Raw genomic sequence first — 13,865 nt, 5'->3', positions numbered from 1 at the left:
ATTTGTGATGCACTTTCTAACATCAAGCTTTAGTTCTGTGTTCACTGTGTAAAAGATGTAAAGCATTAAACTACCAAAATATTGATTTCTCTATATGCAAGTTTAAAGATGTGGATTGCAAAAATCAAAATCAATCAAATGCTAATTGTATTGTTTTAAAAATCATCAAATTAAAAATATGAAAAGTCATGGACTACTCAAGAATTATTTACTATTTCTTTTCTGTATTACAGATATACCATTTGTTTGGAAATCTTATGTGACATTCAAAGATGGGACAGATTCATTATTGCTGCATCAGATTCAAACCCATTGTAAATGGTTAAAATGATAAAAATAAAAATAGCACAGCTTCTAGGCTGAGAAGTATCACATGGAAATGTACCACTGCATCTATTTAAAAGTTATTCAAGAGGCTTCTGGGTTTCATTATTGAAAATCATTGGAAAAACATGGCTAATGGATGTTTTTTTTCCTCTTGTTGCTGGTTTTGTTATCTGTCTCGAAAAAAAATCACATGGCTCTTTTTTACAAGCTACTAATTCAAGGCAGACAAACATGTGGAAGTTGTGGAAGAGACAAACAACTAAGCGCATAATGCATTTCATATGCAAATGCGTATAAGTGACATAAACAATCACACTTGGTTAATCGTGCGGCATTTAAATTGATGGAGTAACATTTCTCCTTCATTAAAGCAGTGATTATTCCACCCATTCTAAAAGTCCATTTTCCCGAGGATTGTTTCGCCTGCTGTTTGACGGAGCCTGACTAATGAAACTACCCATAAAAGTCAAATTACAGCATGAAAAAGTCCATATAAATGAGTCCTGGTTGATATCATAGTTGCTGTATGCAGGAACCATGTCAACCACATTGCAATATCTCCAAAAAAAAAAAAAGGTCAAACTGAGACTCAACGTTTGAGAGAGTGGACAACAAGAACTACTCTTGTCCCACTGTTGTTTGCAAGATGCTGACTAATCACTTTCTGGGTCCAGGCAATTATTCAGAGTGGAGGTGTGTAATGGGGTATCTGGGTGCCTGCTGCTGAGGGCTGGAGTGCAGCTCTTGGTGAGCTAATGGAGATCTGGAGGAGGACAGACTGGAAACTAGAGTCACTCCAGTGCGTTTCAGAGCTCTTCCTGTCTGCCCAGAGCGCTGTTTGCTCCAATTGGCTGATAAAACAGAAGATAAGGTTTTTATATTGGAACCGCTCACTGAAGCAGTCGTCATAAAAAAGACAAAAATATTGGAAAACATCTTTTGATGTGATGCAGTTCAAGTGAACAACAACACAAACTGAATGACCTTCAGTCATTGTCTAACATCTCCCTGATGCAGTGTCAGCAAAACACAAAATATCTGTATATATATATGTATATATATATATATATATATATATATACACACACACACACATATTAATCCCCCACTAATATCTCAGGTCTCTCTTTGGTGTGCAGACTTTTCTGCTTTCCCTGCACTCTTGCCTCAAATATCATTATCAATATCTTAAATGCCCTTGCAACTGCAGAGAAGAGGGCACTTTTCTAACACTTAATATTTCCCCCACTGAGCTCCCACAGTCTTGACTTGCTGGTGCAGTGTAATCACGGCATCAGTAGCGTATACTGCATGCAGGGATTTGTGACTCACACTGCACATTTGGAAGTATTTACCGAGTCCTTGAACGGTCAAATCAGAACAACTGCCGTTTATGTTAAACAGCTTCAGCACATTAACACGATGGAAGCACTGAGTGATTTTTCTTTTTTTTGAAGCTTAATCAAACCTCTTACACCTGCAGCCAATCAAATATTCTGCTGTCATGATGGTGCTCTTTCATTAGTGTGCACTATTTTAATTAAAAGCTCTGTCACAAAAGAGCTATGTGTTTCAACAAATGTTATGGTGCTGGGACGCTATAAGAGAAATCTCATGCACACTTTGTACGGCATTGTACGGGGCGGTGCGGTTGATACTTTACGTAGCAAATTTCATACTTTGACAATGTTAAAAGGTATAAAATGTAAGACATTAAATGACCATAGCGTGTCATAAGATTGAGGCAATAATAGACAATAATAGCCTCACTATGCCTCTCAAAAATGTCTCGACCAGCGGAGAAGAAAAACAAAGGTCTGTCAGAGGCAGTGGAGGTGACTGAAAGTGACAGACATGCTTGAGTGGTTACCTTTCTCTCGGACAGGGAAGCAACTTGTGGATGGATTTTTATAAGCAAAAATAACGTGTGTAATCACCTAAAATTGGGGGTTTTGAGAGCAGACAAAGCAGACTGACCAAACACTGGCAGGTGACCGAAAGATCTATTCCTCTTTTGTTGTTACCTTCAGGCCATGAGGGAAGTGGGCATTTAGAAGGGCGGAATTTTTAACAATGCAATTAGCCAATTGCAATTGGATCTTTCTCCATTTTTGATTGTTCTATGTTCTATTAAAATTAATAATACATACAATTTGGGAAAAGCTCCTCTCCTTAGGCTCTTATCCTTGCAATGGAGTAGTATGAAATGGTCATTCTGCAAATATTTAAGTGAAACTTGACTTGAAAAATTTATATAGAAAGTCAAATTGCAGTTACAGTGCAAATGTCCCCAATCATTCAGCCCTGGTGTTCGGGTGGTGGCATTATGAACATCCTAAATACTGGACCTCTTAACTCAACAAGCGGGACACATTCATATTTCCATCCAAAGACTTACAGCTGCAAAGAGTCACACCACAAGCAGATGTTTCTCTGCTGTGCAAACTTTCAAAGGCCTGCTGTTGAAAGATGGAAAAGAACAAAAACGTCATAAATTATGACATTATAAACTGGGATCAAACAGTCGGTATTTATGTCTGTGGGAGCACAGGGGACAGGAAAGGTCACAGACAGTAGTAAATTGCTGATGGACCCTGTAATGACTCATATCTGACCTAAAGCTAGAGACAGCTATTGCACAGTAACACTGGGAGAGAGCAATGACACCCATGTGCCTGGAAGATCTGTGGCCACCGCAGCACAATGATGTTTAAATGAATAGTGTATAGCATAGGTTACTACACATACCCATACACTGTAGAACTGTATATACACAACATTGGCTCACATAAATTATTGGATTCATAAAGTTCTGTCCCATCCCTTTTATTCCCTGAACATCCATCTCCAGAAGCCAAACTAGTACAGAGGTGGGGAGGTGCATTCATCAGGGAATGAATAGAGACTAAAAAAAAAGAAGCCAAGACAAAGAATGAAAGAACACAGAAACACATCTGTCATAAAAAAGAGACCCTGCTGAATGTTTCAACATTTACTTTTAGTCAGACTCATCTACATTCAGTGCTGCTCCTCACCCCCCCCTGCATCAAAATGACATCAGCGCACGCATACATGGGGCGCTTCAAGTTCACTATGCATCTTCAAACAGATTATGAGAGCTTTATCATGTCACTGTCAAGCACACAAAGTCAACACAAGCTGCCCATTGATGACTCCATATGCTTGGGCGTTAGCACTCACTGTATACTGTATGTGTGTGTGTGTGTTTGCTTGTGAATGTGAGTAATTTACCTGCCCGTCTGCGAGGAAATTATTCCTTATTCGTCACGTGCAAGTGGTATCTTAAAATAACCATTCCACGGTCACACAACGATGACTGAAAGTCAAATTAGTTGCCTGTTCTAAATAGTGGTAGTGACGTGGATGAGGTTAAAAGGTGGCGGGCGCCCCCCCCCCAAAAGCTGCTATAAGTGACAAGTAATTAATTTTCAGCCACACGAGGACGTGCATTCATCACCTGCCACCTGCCCACTCACAGGTTATGCCTCTTATGACAGACATTGTGATATTCGTGATTGGTATGACACTGCTGCGTATTAACTGTCATTCTCGCGGAAGAAATAATATACAAATATGTCAACACTCTATCACATCTGAAGAGCGACATTTCAATTTTTGGGCCTTTTAATTTCTGTGCCACAGCCAGAATTTCATTATAACGTGCTATGTTGTCACACGTTTCATCTTCATCAAATAATCGCCACATCTTTCTATTTGGATATTGCAGTTTATTGGGCAGCCTTAGTGTTCACAAAGATACACACATATCCTAAGTGATTTATAGGCACTACATTTACCCCTAACTGCTATCACTACTGCTTTTCTATATGTCTCTGCGAGCTATCTGCATAATGAATAAATGTGGCACCCATTACGAGTTCCTTGAAATGAATCATAGTTGCTACTATGGCAGAAAACACTGTTTCCATGTGTGGCCTGCTGTGCGATTCACAAGATGTTTACTCTTTAACATAGATGTCAATAAAGAAAGGAGGGCTGACCACTGTTGTCTAAAAATAAGAACTCTTTGTATAATTGAGCAGGGTACAAATGCAAAAAAAATACCTTTATCCACAATGGTGAGCAGCAATAACTCCACTGAGCTTAAGCACTGCAATGAATATAGTTTTATTTTTAGCATCACTGTGATTATGATGTCTGATGATGTGAGTACTGGCAGCCAGCACTTTGTCACTCATTGTGTGTGTGTGTGCTGATCCCTGTGCATTTGCTGTGGGGTTCAGCAGCAGTGCTGAAGCAGGCATTCTATACAACTTGCCTTTTTTCCTGTGGTGTTCAATCAATGGAATGTATACTGGAGCTAAGACATCAATGTGTTGCAAGCGCAATGGATCTCAAACAACACGATATGTCCGCGTGTAACTGATGGAGATGACAAGCTTTTTGATTTTTACAGTCTGTGAACCGTTTCAATTTGGCAATATCCTTGACAACGAAAAGGAGGCTTGATTCATTTACACACTCACTTCTTGTGAGAACAATGCTTTTTTCCTACTGCAAGATATTATGTAATACACAGATCTGAGATTTACTTATTCTGACAAAAACTACAACTCATCCAATGCCATCTTTTGTCCAGCTGTGGGGAGCTTCACTCTCATTCAAGGCTGCCAGCACTGAGCCTCCGCTCTGTCTGACACAGTCAGTGAAATCCATCCACCCACATAGACTACAGTCAACATGGTACATGCAGTATTACATGACAGTGTATATAACAGGGGGAGTCTTGGGGAGCTCAAACCTGACACACCAGTACTCTCCAGGAGTTAACCCTGAGCTATGAAAGCTTTTCTCTGCCAGAAATGCTCCTCACCCAAGTCTCGTCTGCATGAATAAATTGAAGTGCAGGAATGACATCCAACAATCAAAGCAGAGGGTGGTTAATATAATTCATGTGCATGCAGTAATGCAAAAAAAACACATGGTCATTTGTGTATTGGCATCACTTACCAAAGTCATGCAAAGCATCACTTAGCAAATGTGATTTTAGGTACTTAACATAGTTTGATTATTAGTAAAAAAAATATTGTTACTATTATTATGATGATTATTCTACCCTTTAAAAAACAACAACACTCCAAAAGTCTTAGTAAAGTGCACAACTAAAAAAAACCTGCAGCCAAATTGCTTAAAAACACACTCTTATTTTCCCCACTACTGCATATATCTTTTCATTTACTGTGAGGTGATCAAACACAGTGTCTGAAGGATGCTCATGTCATACATGCACTAATAAAACAAAGGGGGTCTTTACCTTCTTCAGAGCTGACATTATAGGTGGATCCTTCCTCCTGCACAGCCCGTTCACATGCTGAGGTCCCAAGCCAAGTTTGGAGGGTGCGCAAATCCTAACTCAGCCCGGTGATGATGCTGAGCCATGAGGTGCCTGTTTGATATTCTCCTCTCGCCTCAACCCCATCCTACAGCTGGCTGGGTGTGCGCACGCCCAGAACCGCTGCAGTTACCGCATCCATGCGCATGGGGAGCTCTAGCCAGATGCATCACAGTCATCAACACTTATTTATACTGTCATTAAAAATAAACTGGATTTCACTTGTGTAAGTTTGCTCCTCTAAAGATCCTCGAGATCATGTTCGAGTGAGAGGAGTAGATAACCCCTCTCGGTCGTTTTCATCAGATGCACTATGAAAAAGCGGTGTAAAAATCTGTTATATTCTGGATATTACAGTTAAATAACACTGCCGATTTGAAGAATGGATGTGACTGATTAAAATAGTATCATTAATTAGTGATATAAGAACACGTAGTGTTCGACGCAACAAAAGCAAGATTAAATTCGCATTATTTTGAAAGGGTATCGGCGTCAGGATGGTTACCCTCGCTGTCACTTCCAGTGTGTGTAGGAGCTGGTGGAGACCGCTGCTGGATATGTTCAGACATTGCTGTATTTTGGGTTTAATTTACTTTTTAATTAGGTTTCCGCTCTTTCGGAGCGCCAAGAGTTGCACGACTTGGGACTACCTTTGTTCGCAACGACGCCACCTATCCGGTTTGACAGGAACTACTTTTACAAGTTAGCATGCTAACTAGCAGGCTGACCAGACTAGCATGCTGTTGGAGCGTATCCGTATCCTACATTAACGTTCGTATTCGCCACAGGAAGTTTCAAGACATGTCGTTATGACACCCAGGAAAGAAGGTGAACAATGTCATTTTTTACAACTTAAGCCACATATAGTGCTCTGGTTGTGCTGCTGTTCGTGTTCGATAATACCGAGCTAACGCAGTTGTCCTCGGTAGTTATATAGTCTCGCGTTATTCAAAAGTAAACAACAGCAGGTGTGTGAGCCACCTTTTGATTGATTTAAGTCCGTGCCCCGTTACGTGCGTGGAATCAGTGGCGTGCACAGACATTTGGAAGGGCAGGGGCGAACATTAAAAGGGCACCTACTGCATTTTAAGCTAGGGACCCACCACACAACTTTCCCAGTTGATAAAGATTTTGAAATATTTGGGTTCAACAGATATTATTATGAAGACTGTGGTTCACACGTTTTGTGTGCATATCTCCATTTGAAGCTACAGTTTGTAAAATGTATCAGCATTTATTGCTGACGTGGTCTATGTGGTCGTTAGTTGTTTAGTCTGTCCCCTATGGGCTACTGAAAATATGGTGATCCAAAATGACTGTAGAGCTGACCTGGCTCCTGATATAAATATATAAAAAGGCTGATTTTGGGGTAATAATAATAAAAAAAACATTTCATACAGTGGCGGTTTGTATATTTTTTTTTCCGTTTCTGCTAAATTAAGATGATTTCATATAAAATGTTACACTCTGGATCTTTAAAATATAAAATGTGAATGTACATAAATGGCTACACACAAGTTCTACTATTAAGTTTAAGATCACAGGTCCCTTATACTAAGCTGCCTTACCATGTCAGTCCAAAAATTTAGTTGTTTTTTGTGTGTCACAGTATTCAAGTCAAAAGTCCTGCAGAAGCTGTATCCGGCAGCTCCCACATTGGAGAAGAAACCCAGCCCTCCTCGGATCGTAGAGGCTTTAGCCAAGAAAACGCATGTTAGAAAAAAAGCCTTTCAATGTGACACTACGACAGGTGAGTTCTGAACCTGTCAGCTTTCATTTTTCCTTCACCTTTCACTTTATACTGTTATTTATACCACCTTTCTTTATCGGCCATTTCCACAGGACAGACACAAGGTGCAGCCGTTCCCAGTCCACGGATATACACGGTCTTACCTCCTCCCGAAGACTACAAGAAACATTTGGGGAAACTTGTTCCAATCCCTCAACTAGAAAGTATAAATACTGCCAGAAATCCAGCTGGTAAGACAACCATAATCTCATATTCATGGCGTTGTGCTATGCACCATAAAGCCAGGAGAGATTTACGACATGGGTTTACTCCCGGTTGGCTCTCTGTTGTTAAGTCACTCTTTGTGATCGTTGCTGTCACTCCAGTTAAGGGAAACGGGCAGCAATAATCAATTGTGTTCCTCAAGTGAGGAGAGTTTGAGAGCAGTGCAGATGGTGTTTGAGCCCGGGTGATTATATTTTTCACTTTGAACACTATTAAATGTGCTGTTTGACACATACAGCCTCGCAAGTAGATACTTGGCCCCCATTGATGCAACTATTTTTAAGGATGAAATGTGAGCTGCTGTTGATGCCAAGCTGAAATGTTTTTGACCTGTGATGAGTCAAGTCGGTTGTCAGTTTGATACAGAGGCAAAGTCGCACACTTGGCAGGTGATATGCATCATTCGTAGGCCGTTTATATTCACAAACCGACTCACTTGTGAGGGTGTAATAAAAACCCTGGCTCATTACACATGTCTCTTACCTTCTGTAATGTAGACCTTTGTCCACCTGACAGGCGACTACTTCACCTCAGTGGCATAAAAGAGATTTGTTGCCTCAGACAGTGCAGCGTCTAAAGTTAACCATGAGAATACATGATGAGTTTGATTGTTTGCTCTCAGCAGCTGAACAATCCTTAATTTAACACATTTATGATTTAGGGGCCGTGAGCCTTGATCGATCTTGCGATCCAGAGTCCTGTTGAAGGTCGTATTGAGTTTGGCTTCATAAAGGTTCCTTGATAATAAAAAATCATGTATATAAAGTCAGAGAAACACAGTAATGATTATTGTGTTAATATATACTACAACAGCCTCTACTGTAATATGGATTTACTAGTTGTATTTCCGTGCTGTGTTTACACCTCTGTACTTCACTAAAATGCAAAAGTGGTATTTGTATAGTACATAAATTGTAACTCAAAGTGGTTCACATAAAAACAAGCCCCTGTGCTTTTATTGAAGGAATATTTCTAGAAATAAATCTCTTTCTTTGCTTCTGTTTTACTCCTGCTTGGTTGCGGTTGTTTTTTTTTGTCAAACATCTAAAGAGACCATTATATTCATCATTGCTTATTTTTGTCTCATTCTCTTCAGACATTCACTGTGCCACACTAACAATGGGCTGTTGCGCTCAAAAAACAGCCTGTGATGGGCTGAGGTGCCCAGATGGCGGCATAAATGCCTGCCACACAATAATCTCTTTGACAGCAAGGTTCGGGTTCTCTTTCGCATTTTAAAATTGAATTGATGCTCATAGACACACACACACACGCTGCTGTAAAGGATGTTTCTCCTTTTGTGGTTAGTGCATCGTCACTTGTTCGGCTGCTCGAACAATCAGGGGGGCAAAGAATTTGACGGAGGCTGGTTTGTCTGACCTCGCAATGACTCTTCGAGTTGTTAAGGAGAAATTATGTGACGAAGCACAAGGCAAGCTGCTCAACCAGCAGGAGCCCAGTTTCTGCGTTGGCTCACATTGAACGTATACTCGTTCCCACATAAGTTTGAAGATAGAGGCCTGTTCTCAGTTACTTAACAGTAATGATGATTTCCTTAGTGTATGAGGAATGAGTTTGTGCACAGTTAGTGTTAGCGCAGTGAAAATCCACCACATTAGATGTTTTTTTTGTCAACTTGATCCACATAAACTCACAGTTTACTGACTCTATCGTACTCATATTAGTGGCTGCTTGACTCAGGTTTAATTACGTATAAAGCCAACATATAGAAGACAACTGTAAATCTATAGTGGACCCCATGAGTTGAACAGAATGTCAGTGAAAAAGACAGACTCTCTGTTTAGTGGAATCAGCTGTTGCAGTGACTCACAGGGGGAAACCTGCTGCAGCCTCTCAGCCTTCATTGTAAGACACTTGTGGAAGTCAAATCCCTGAATGGTTTGACAGCAGGTGCTCCAGGCAAATCTGTTCTTTTACCAGTGTGAATATAAGTAGCTTCTATTATTATTTTTTTGCAGTCTGATTCAGGCCTCTCCAAGTGTAGAGTTGCATTTGAGGACTCAAAATGGACACAAATCAAAATCTCATCTTCTTGTCCTCAGACGAGAGCGTGCATGTTGTCAATGAAGAACTAAAGCAAGATGAAGAGCTGAAAAGAAACGGGAGAAGATGGAAAAGAAAACCATCGGGGCAAGATGGTGCAGCTGGAGGGAGCGAGTCCGGTGCAGGTCAGAATCCGACTGAAGCTGTGGTGGAGGGAGGAGAACACGTGAGCAGGAACAAGAAGAGGAAGCTGAAGAAGAAACGGCACAAAGAGAAGCTGATCTCCATGGGTGTGATGCCCCGAGCTGCTGCCCTCGTGTTTACATACGAGAAAGCTGGAGAGGAGGAGGAGGAGGAGAAGAGAGCTGCTGAGGTGTCGGACTTCCTTAGGACAACACTGGAGACCTATGTGTCAGATTGTAAGTAATGGGCGGAGTCTGTTTACCTTTATGGATTGTTATTTGCTCTGTGTTTCAAACCCTGTGCCAAAAAGTACCTCATTGAATTAATGTAAAAAGTTTGATTTTTGCACAAAAGTGGGTTATAAATATTTAAATATTGTTGACGGCACAAAATAAGTTGTGTTTTTTTCCAGGGAAAACCCACATGACAAAAAGTGTTCCTCATTAAAAGAAAAAGAGAAGAGACATGAGATATGATATCATTTCTGTTTTGTGCACCAACAGCCCAACCGCACGTAGACAAGCTTCCTCTCCTGCCCGGCACAGTGGAAAACCTCCTGAGCCGCATATCCAGTGGCTGTAAACCTAACACTGCCCTGATGCAGCTCTATAATCTCAAGGCCTGTGTTCAACAGAAGGAGGTGGACAAACTGGGAAAGGCACTGAAGGAGCTCCCTGACTCCTCGTGTATGTCTGCAGGTGAGTGCATAGATAAGTGAAAACTTCCAGAATTTCAATGTGTTCTTTCTCTGAGTTTAAATGGTTTGTTATGGCACAGCAGCTACTGTGCACATTTTCTTAAATCTGATTTGGATTAGAAAGAGCAAACGTCCCTGTTGATGTGGACGTAACTGTGCACCATTTTGTTTGTTTGTTTGTTAATTGTTTTAGTTTTAAGAAAAGGGACCAACATCGTGTTTTCCTAACCAAACATTTGTTTCTTCTGCTCTCTGTAATGACGCTAAGGGCCTCGACCGTGCTGCTGCTGTGTTTGATAAATGGAGGGAGAGGGCAGGAGGACGTTTGCATCAATCCAAGCACATTTAATGAACTGCTTCACAATCCCGAGTTCTTTTAAACTCTCCAATAAGAAAACTGTGTCGGCTTCAGACCAAGTTTTTTTTTTGCCATGTTTCTATCCATTTCCAGAAATATTAAAAGTGGAAATAATTTCTATTTATTTAGGGGAAACACATGATAACCCAAACCAATGAGAACCCCAATGAGAATGAATGGGCTGATCGTATCAGAGTTTCTGGATTAGCTTATTCCAATCTGTCTTTTATTCTAATTATTTGTGTCCATGTAATCGTCTGCTGATAATACCATGACGTTGCACCTCCTGCATGGAACTGCCCCAGGCAGCTTGGTGACCTGCCCCTGCAGGTTAATACTTGCCTCAGTCTGTCTGTGCTTGCCTTTCATCCTCTCTAACCTGACTTTGTTGTTCACTGTTCACCCGAACACACCTGCCCTTACTTGCCTTCTTTAGCATGTACCTGTATATACCTGCCCTTGATTTGCAATATCAAACCTGGGTTTATGCCCGGTGATCTCCACCATGAGTTCACTAACAAGTTTGAACTTGAACTGTATAATGGGATCAGCTGGGACTTGGCTGCTGTCATGTGTATGTGCGTGTGTGTAGCAGACTAGTAAGGGGATTCAGGCTGCTTTAATAACGGTGCTCACAGACAGTTGCCGCGCTAGTGTCTCCGTCTGTCCCCGTCGCCAAGACGACGCGGCGCAGTTTGCCGCCTCGCGAGCAGAAACCCCACAACACAGGCAGCCTTAACTGTTCCTATCCTTCCCCTGCACTAATCCACAGCTGCCCCCCACTGCCTCACACTGCATGAGTCGTGCTTTAATTCACTGTTTTTTAAATGCAGCTTTGTAAGGAGATTGTGTCAGAGTGACAAAGCATCACGGCCTGTAAAGGTTTAGTTGTGATTCATTTGAGATGCAACAGGATTTAAATGTATTTTTGTGGGATTAACGACCACCACCTTATTAAATCAACATTGTGCATTTTAATTAAAGTTATGTGCTTCTAAAAAAACGGGTGTTCTTTGAAAGTCCTTCAAGTGAGTTCACAGGAGATCTCCTCACTCCTCTCTACCTTTGCAGGGGCAGTCAGTTGACTGCAGGAGCAGCTCGGAGGCACATTTCCTTTAAATAGATTTTACCGCACCCTGGAGTTTCTCTCCAGAATGACACTGACCTGATGGCTCCCTCCTTTATAACATCCCCTTTTTTTGTTCTGCACAGATGAAATTCAATTCAAAATGTTCAAGAACGAGAGAGAGAAATTCAGTCTCTGCGGGAGACAGGGGAAATAGATTGAAAGTTTTTGCGCAGAGTGGCAGGATATTTTGATTTCTTTTTGCTGAAAATATATCATTATTTTCAGTGACTTTGACTGTAAGTGAAATGTTTCTCTCTTTGTCTTGTCTGTTTCAGAGGAAACGGCTGCAGTCGCTTCACTGTTCCAATACTGGATCACAGACATTCTTCCCATGCAGGGAGACAAGACGACGAGGCTGTCTACCGCACACCCATGAGACTGTCAGTCACACTGAAATAGAGATGGAGGATCCAGACACTCTCTTCATGTACTGTAATAATGGAATTAAGGTGCGACGTAAACTAGGCCTTGCACCCACCATGTGTGCCGGGGTGTGGAGTTCCAGATGTCCCCTGAAGCCAGAACACCAGTATTACATTACTGTGGGGATTGCCCTATGTAACTCATTTTCCTGGAGAAGAAGAAAAACTTTCACTCACTTTCCTTAAATATTATTTTTTTTACTAATAAATAAAAAAATCTGAGTTTGATTTATGCTTATCAATGGTATGAAAATGGATGATGTGCAATTAATTTTCAAGGCCAGGCAATCCCAGAATCATAAAAACTTTACTGTCCCCCACAGGGAAGTGGCTTTTGTTATAGCTTGTCCGACCCAACAAGTGTGAGCTTAAAGTAACGGTTGCAGTAGCTGACCTTTTGTTTGCCCTCATTTTGTTTCCGACTTGTTTTCACGCAGTGGAGATTCATCGCACATGTATTTGGCATTATCCTCACACTCCTTCCCACTCATCTTCGCCCCTAATTGTCAGGAAAGTAAATGCCAGCTCCGTATTGTTTGCAGATGTTATGACATTTAGACCCAGCCAGTTAACCTAATCGCTCCTCAATTATCCGGAGTACACTCCCTACTGCCTTTTTCACATTTGCGCTTTTACCTCCTGCACAAAATGATACATTGATATCCTTCAGGGGGGTAATAGTGACACTAATGGTGTCTCAGCAGATGCAGAGCTGACTGATAAAGAGCAATAATCCACCCAACCATTATTCCCACACCCCCTTGTTGCTGTTATCTAACTATATACTCAGTATAGCAGCACAGTATGGTGTTGATGATCCCATAGGACCCAGTGTTAATCTTTTCTGTTACATGTAGCCACACCTCAGTGCCAGACGCTGGGTTCAGGACAAGGGCAGAGAGTTATCCAGGCCGGACAGTTTCTGTCTTATCGTGCACACGGTTGACACACAGCTCCGTTTGGGTATTTGTGTGTCGCGGTGTTGAGTAATTAGTGTGATGGCAAACCGTCTGCGGTCTCTCCGTTCATGAATGGAAGCACCAGGTGCTGTGACGGATAGACATTAGCCAGAGGAAACAATGTAGGCAGAGAGCCCGTTTACTGACACACTTGTGTGTGTGTGTGTGTGAAGTTCCTCATTTGCAGGGTTTTATTCTTTGTGTTTTTTTGCCACCTCAGGTTCATCTATTCAATCAGTCACCTTGGTGCAGACTGAAATATTTCATCTATCTTCAGGTTGTTGTAATGAAATCTGTTAAAGATAGCTGCGATGTTCCAGACAAAGACTTGCGACACTTGATGCGATCTCTTAATGTTTCCTTTAGAATCAACAGTAGATGAAGCTCTTCTCAGCTAG

At 41.3% G+C, this 13,865-nt stretch overlaps 2 protein-coding genes across 3 annotated transcripts in view; one reads left to right on the top strand and one right to left on the bottom strand.

Annotated features, from left to right (window-relative positions):
* dlgap2a (discs, large (Drosophila) homolog-associated protein 2a) overlaps positions 1-6,232 on the bottom strand; it is a 139,902-nt gene extending 133,670 nt beyond the window's left edge. For both annotated transcript variants that reach the window (XM_058615410.1, XM_058615407.1), the window contains exon 1: positions 5,624-6,232. In XM_058615410.1, the coding sequence (XP_058471393.1) occupies positions 5,624-5,641 (18 nt within the window). In that variant the 5' untranslated portion in view covers positions 5,642-6,232. The remainder of the gene's footprint in view (positions 1-5,623) is intronic.
* A 15-nt stretch (positions 6,233-6,247) lies between these two features.
* On the top strand, positions 6,248-12,736 carry LOC131444774 (glutamate-rich protein 1). Its single transcript, XM_058615412.1, has 6 exons — positions 6,248-6,529; positions 7,311-7,451; positions 7,544-7,681; positions 9,779-10,138; positions 10,406-10,600; positions 12,362-12,736. Exons 1-6 carry the CDS (start codon positions 6,511-6,513, stop codon positions 12,460-12,462), a joined length of 954 nt encoding a protein of 317 aa, XP_058471395.1. The 5' UTR covers positions 6,248-6,510; the 3' UTR covers positions 12,463-12,736.
* Positions 12,737-13,865: the final 1,129 nt, after the last annotated feature.

Source organism: Solea solea, chromosome 18 (genome assembly GCF_958295425.1).
Source record: "Solea solea chromosome 18, fSolSol10.1, whole genome shotgun sequence".
NCBI classification, from domain to species: domain Eukaryota; kingdom Metazoa; phylum Chordata; class Actinopteri; order Pleuronectiformes; family Soleidae; genus Solea; species Solea solea.
The sequence above is the reverse complement of the archived record's forward strand: the minus strand, read 5'-3'. Positions and strand labels throughout refer to the sequence as shown.

Bases quoted from the DNA above. Each gene is read 5' to 3' on its own strand.
- LOC131444774 (XM_058615412.1), top strand. The intron at 7,682-9,778 runs GTAAGACAACCA...TCTTGTCCTCAG, and splicing joins TACTGCCAGAAATCCAGCTG to ACGAGAGCGTGCATGTTGTC. The intron at 10,139-10,405 runs GTAAGTAATGGG...GTGCACCAACAG, and splicing joins GGAGACCTATGTGTCAGATT to CCCAACCGCACGTAGACAAG.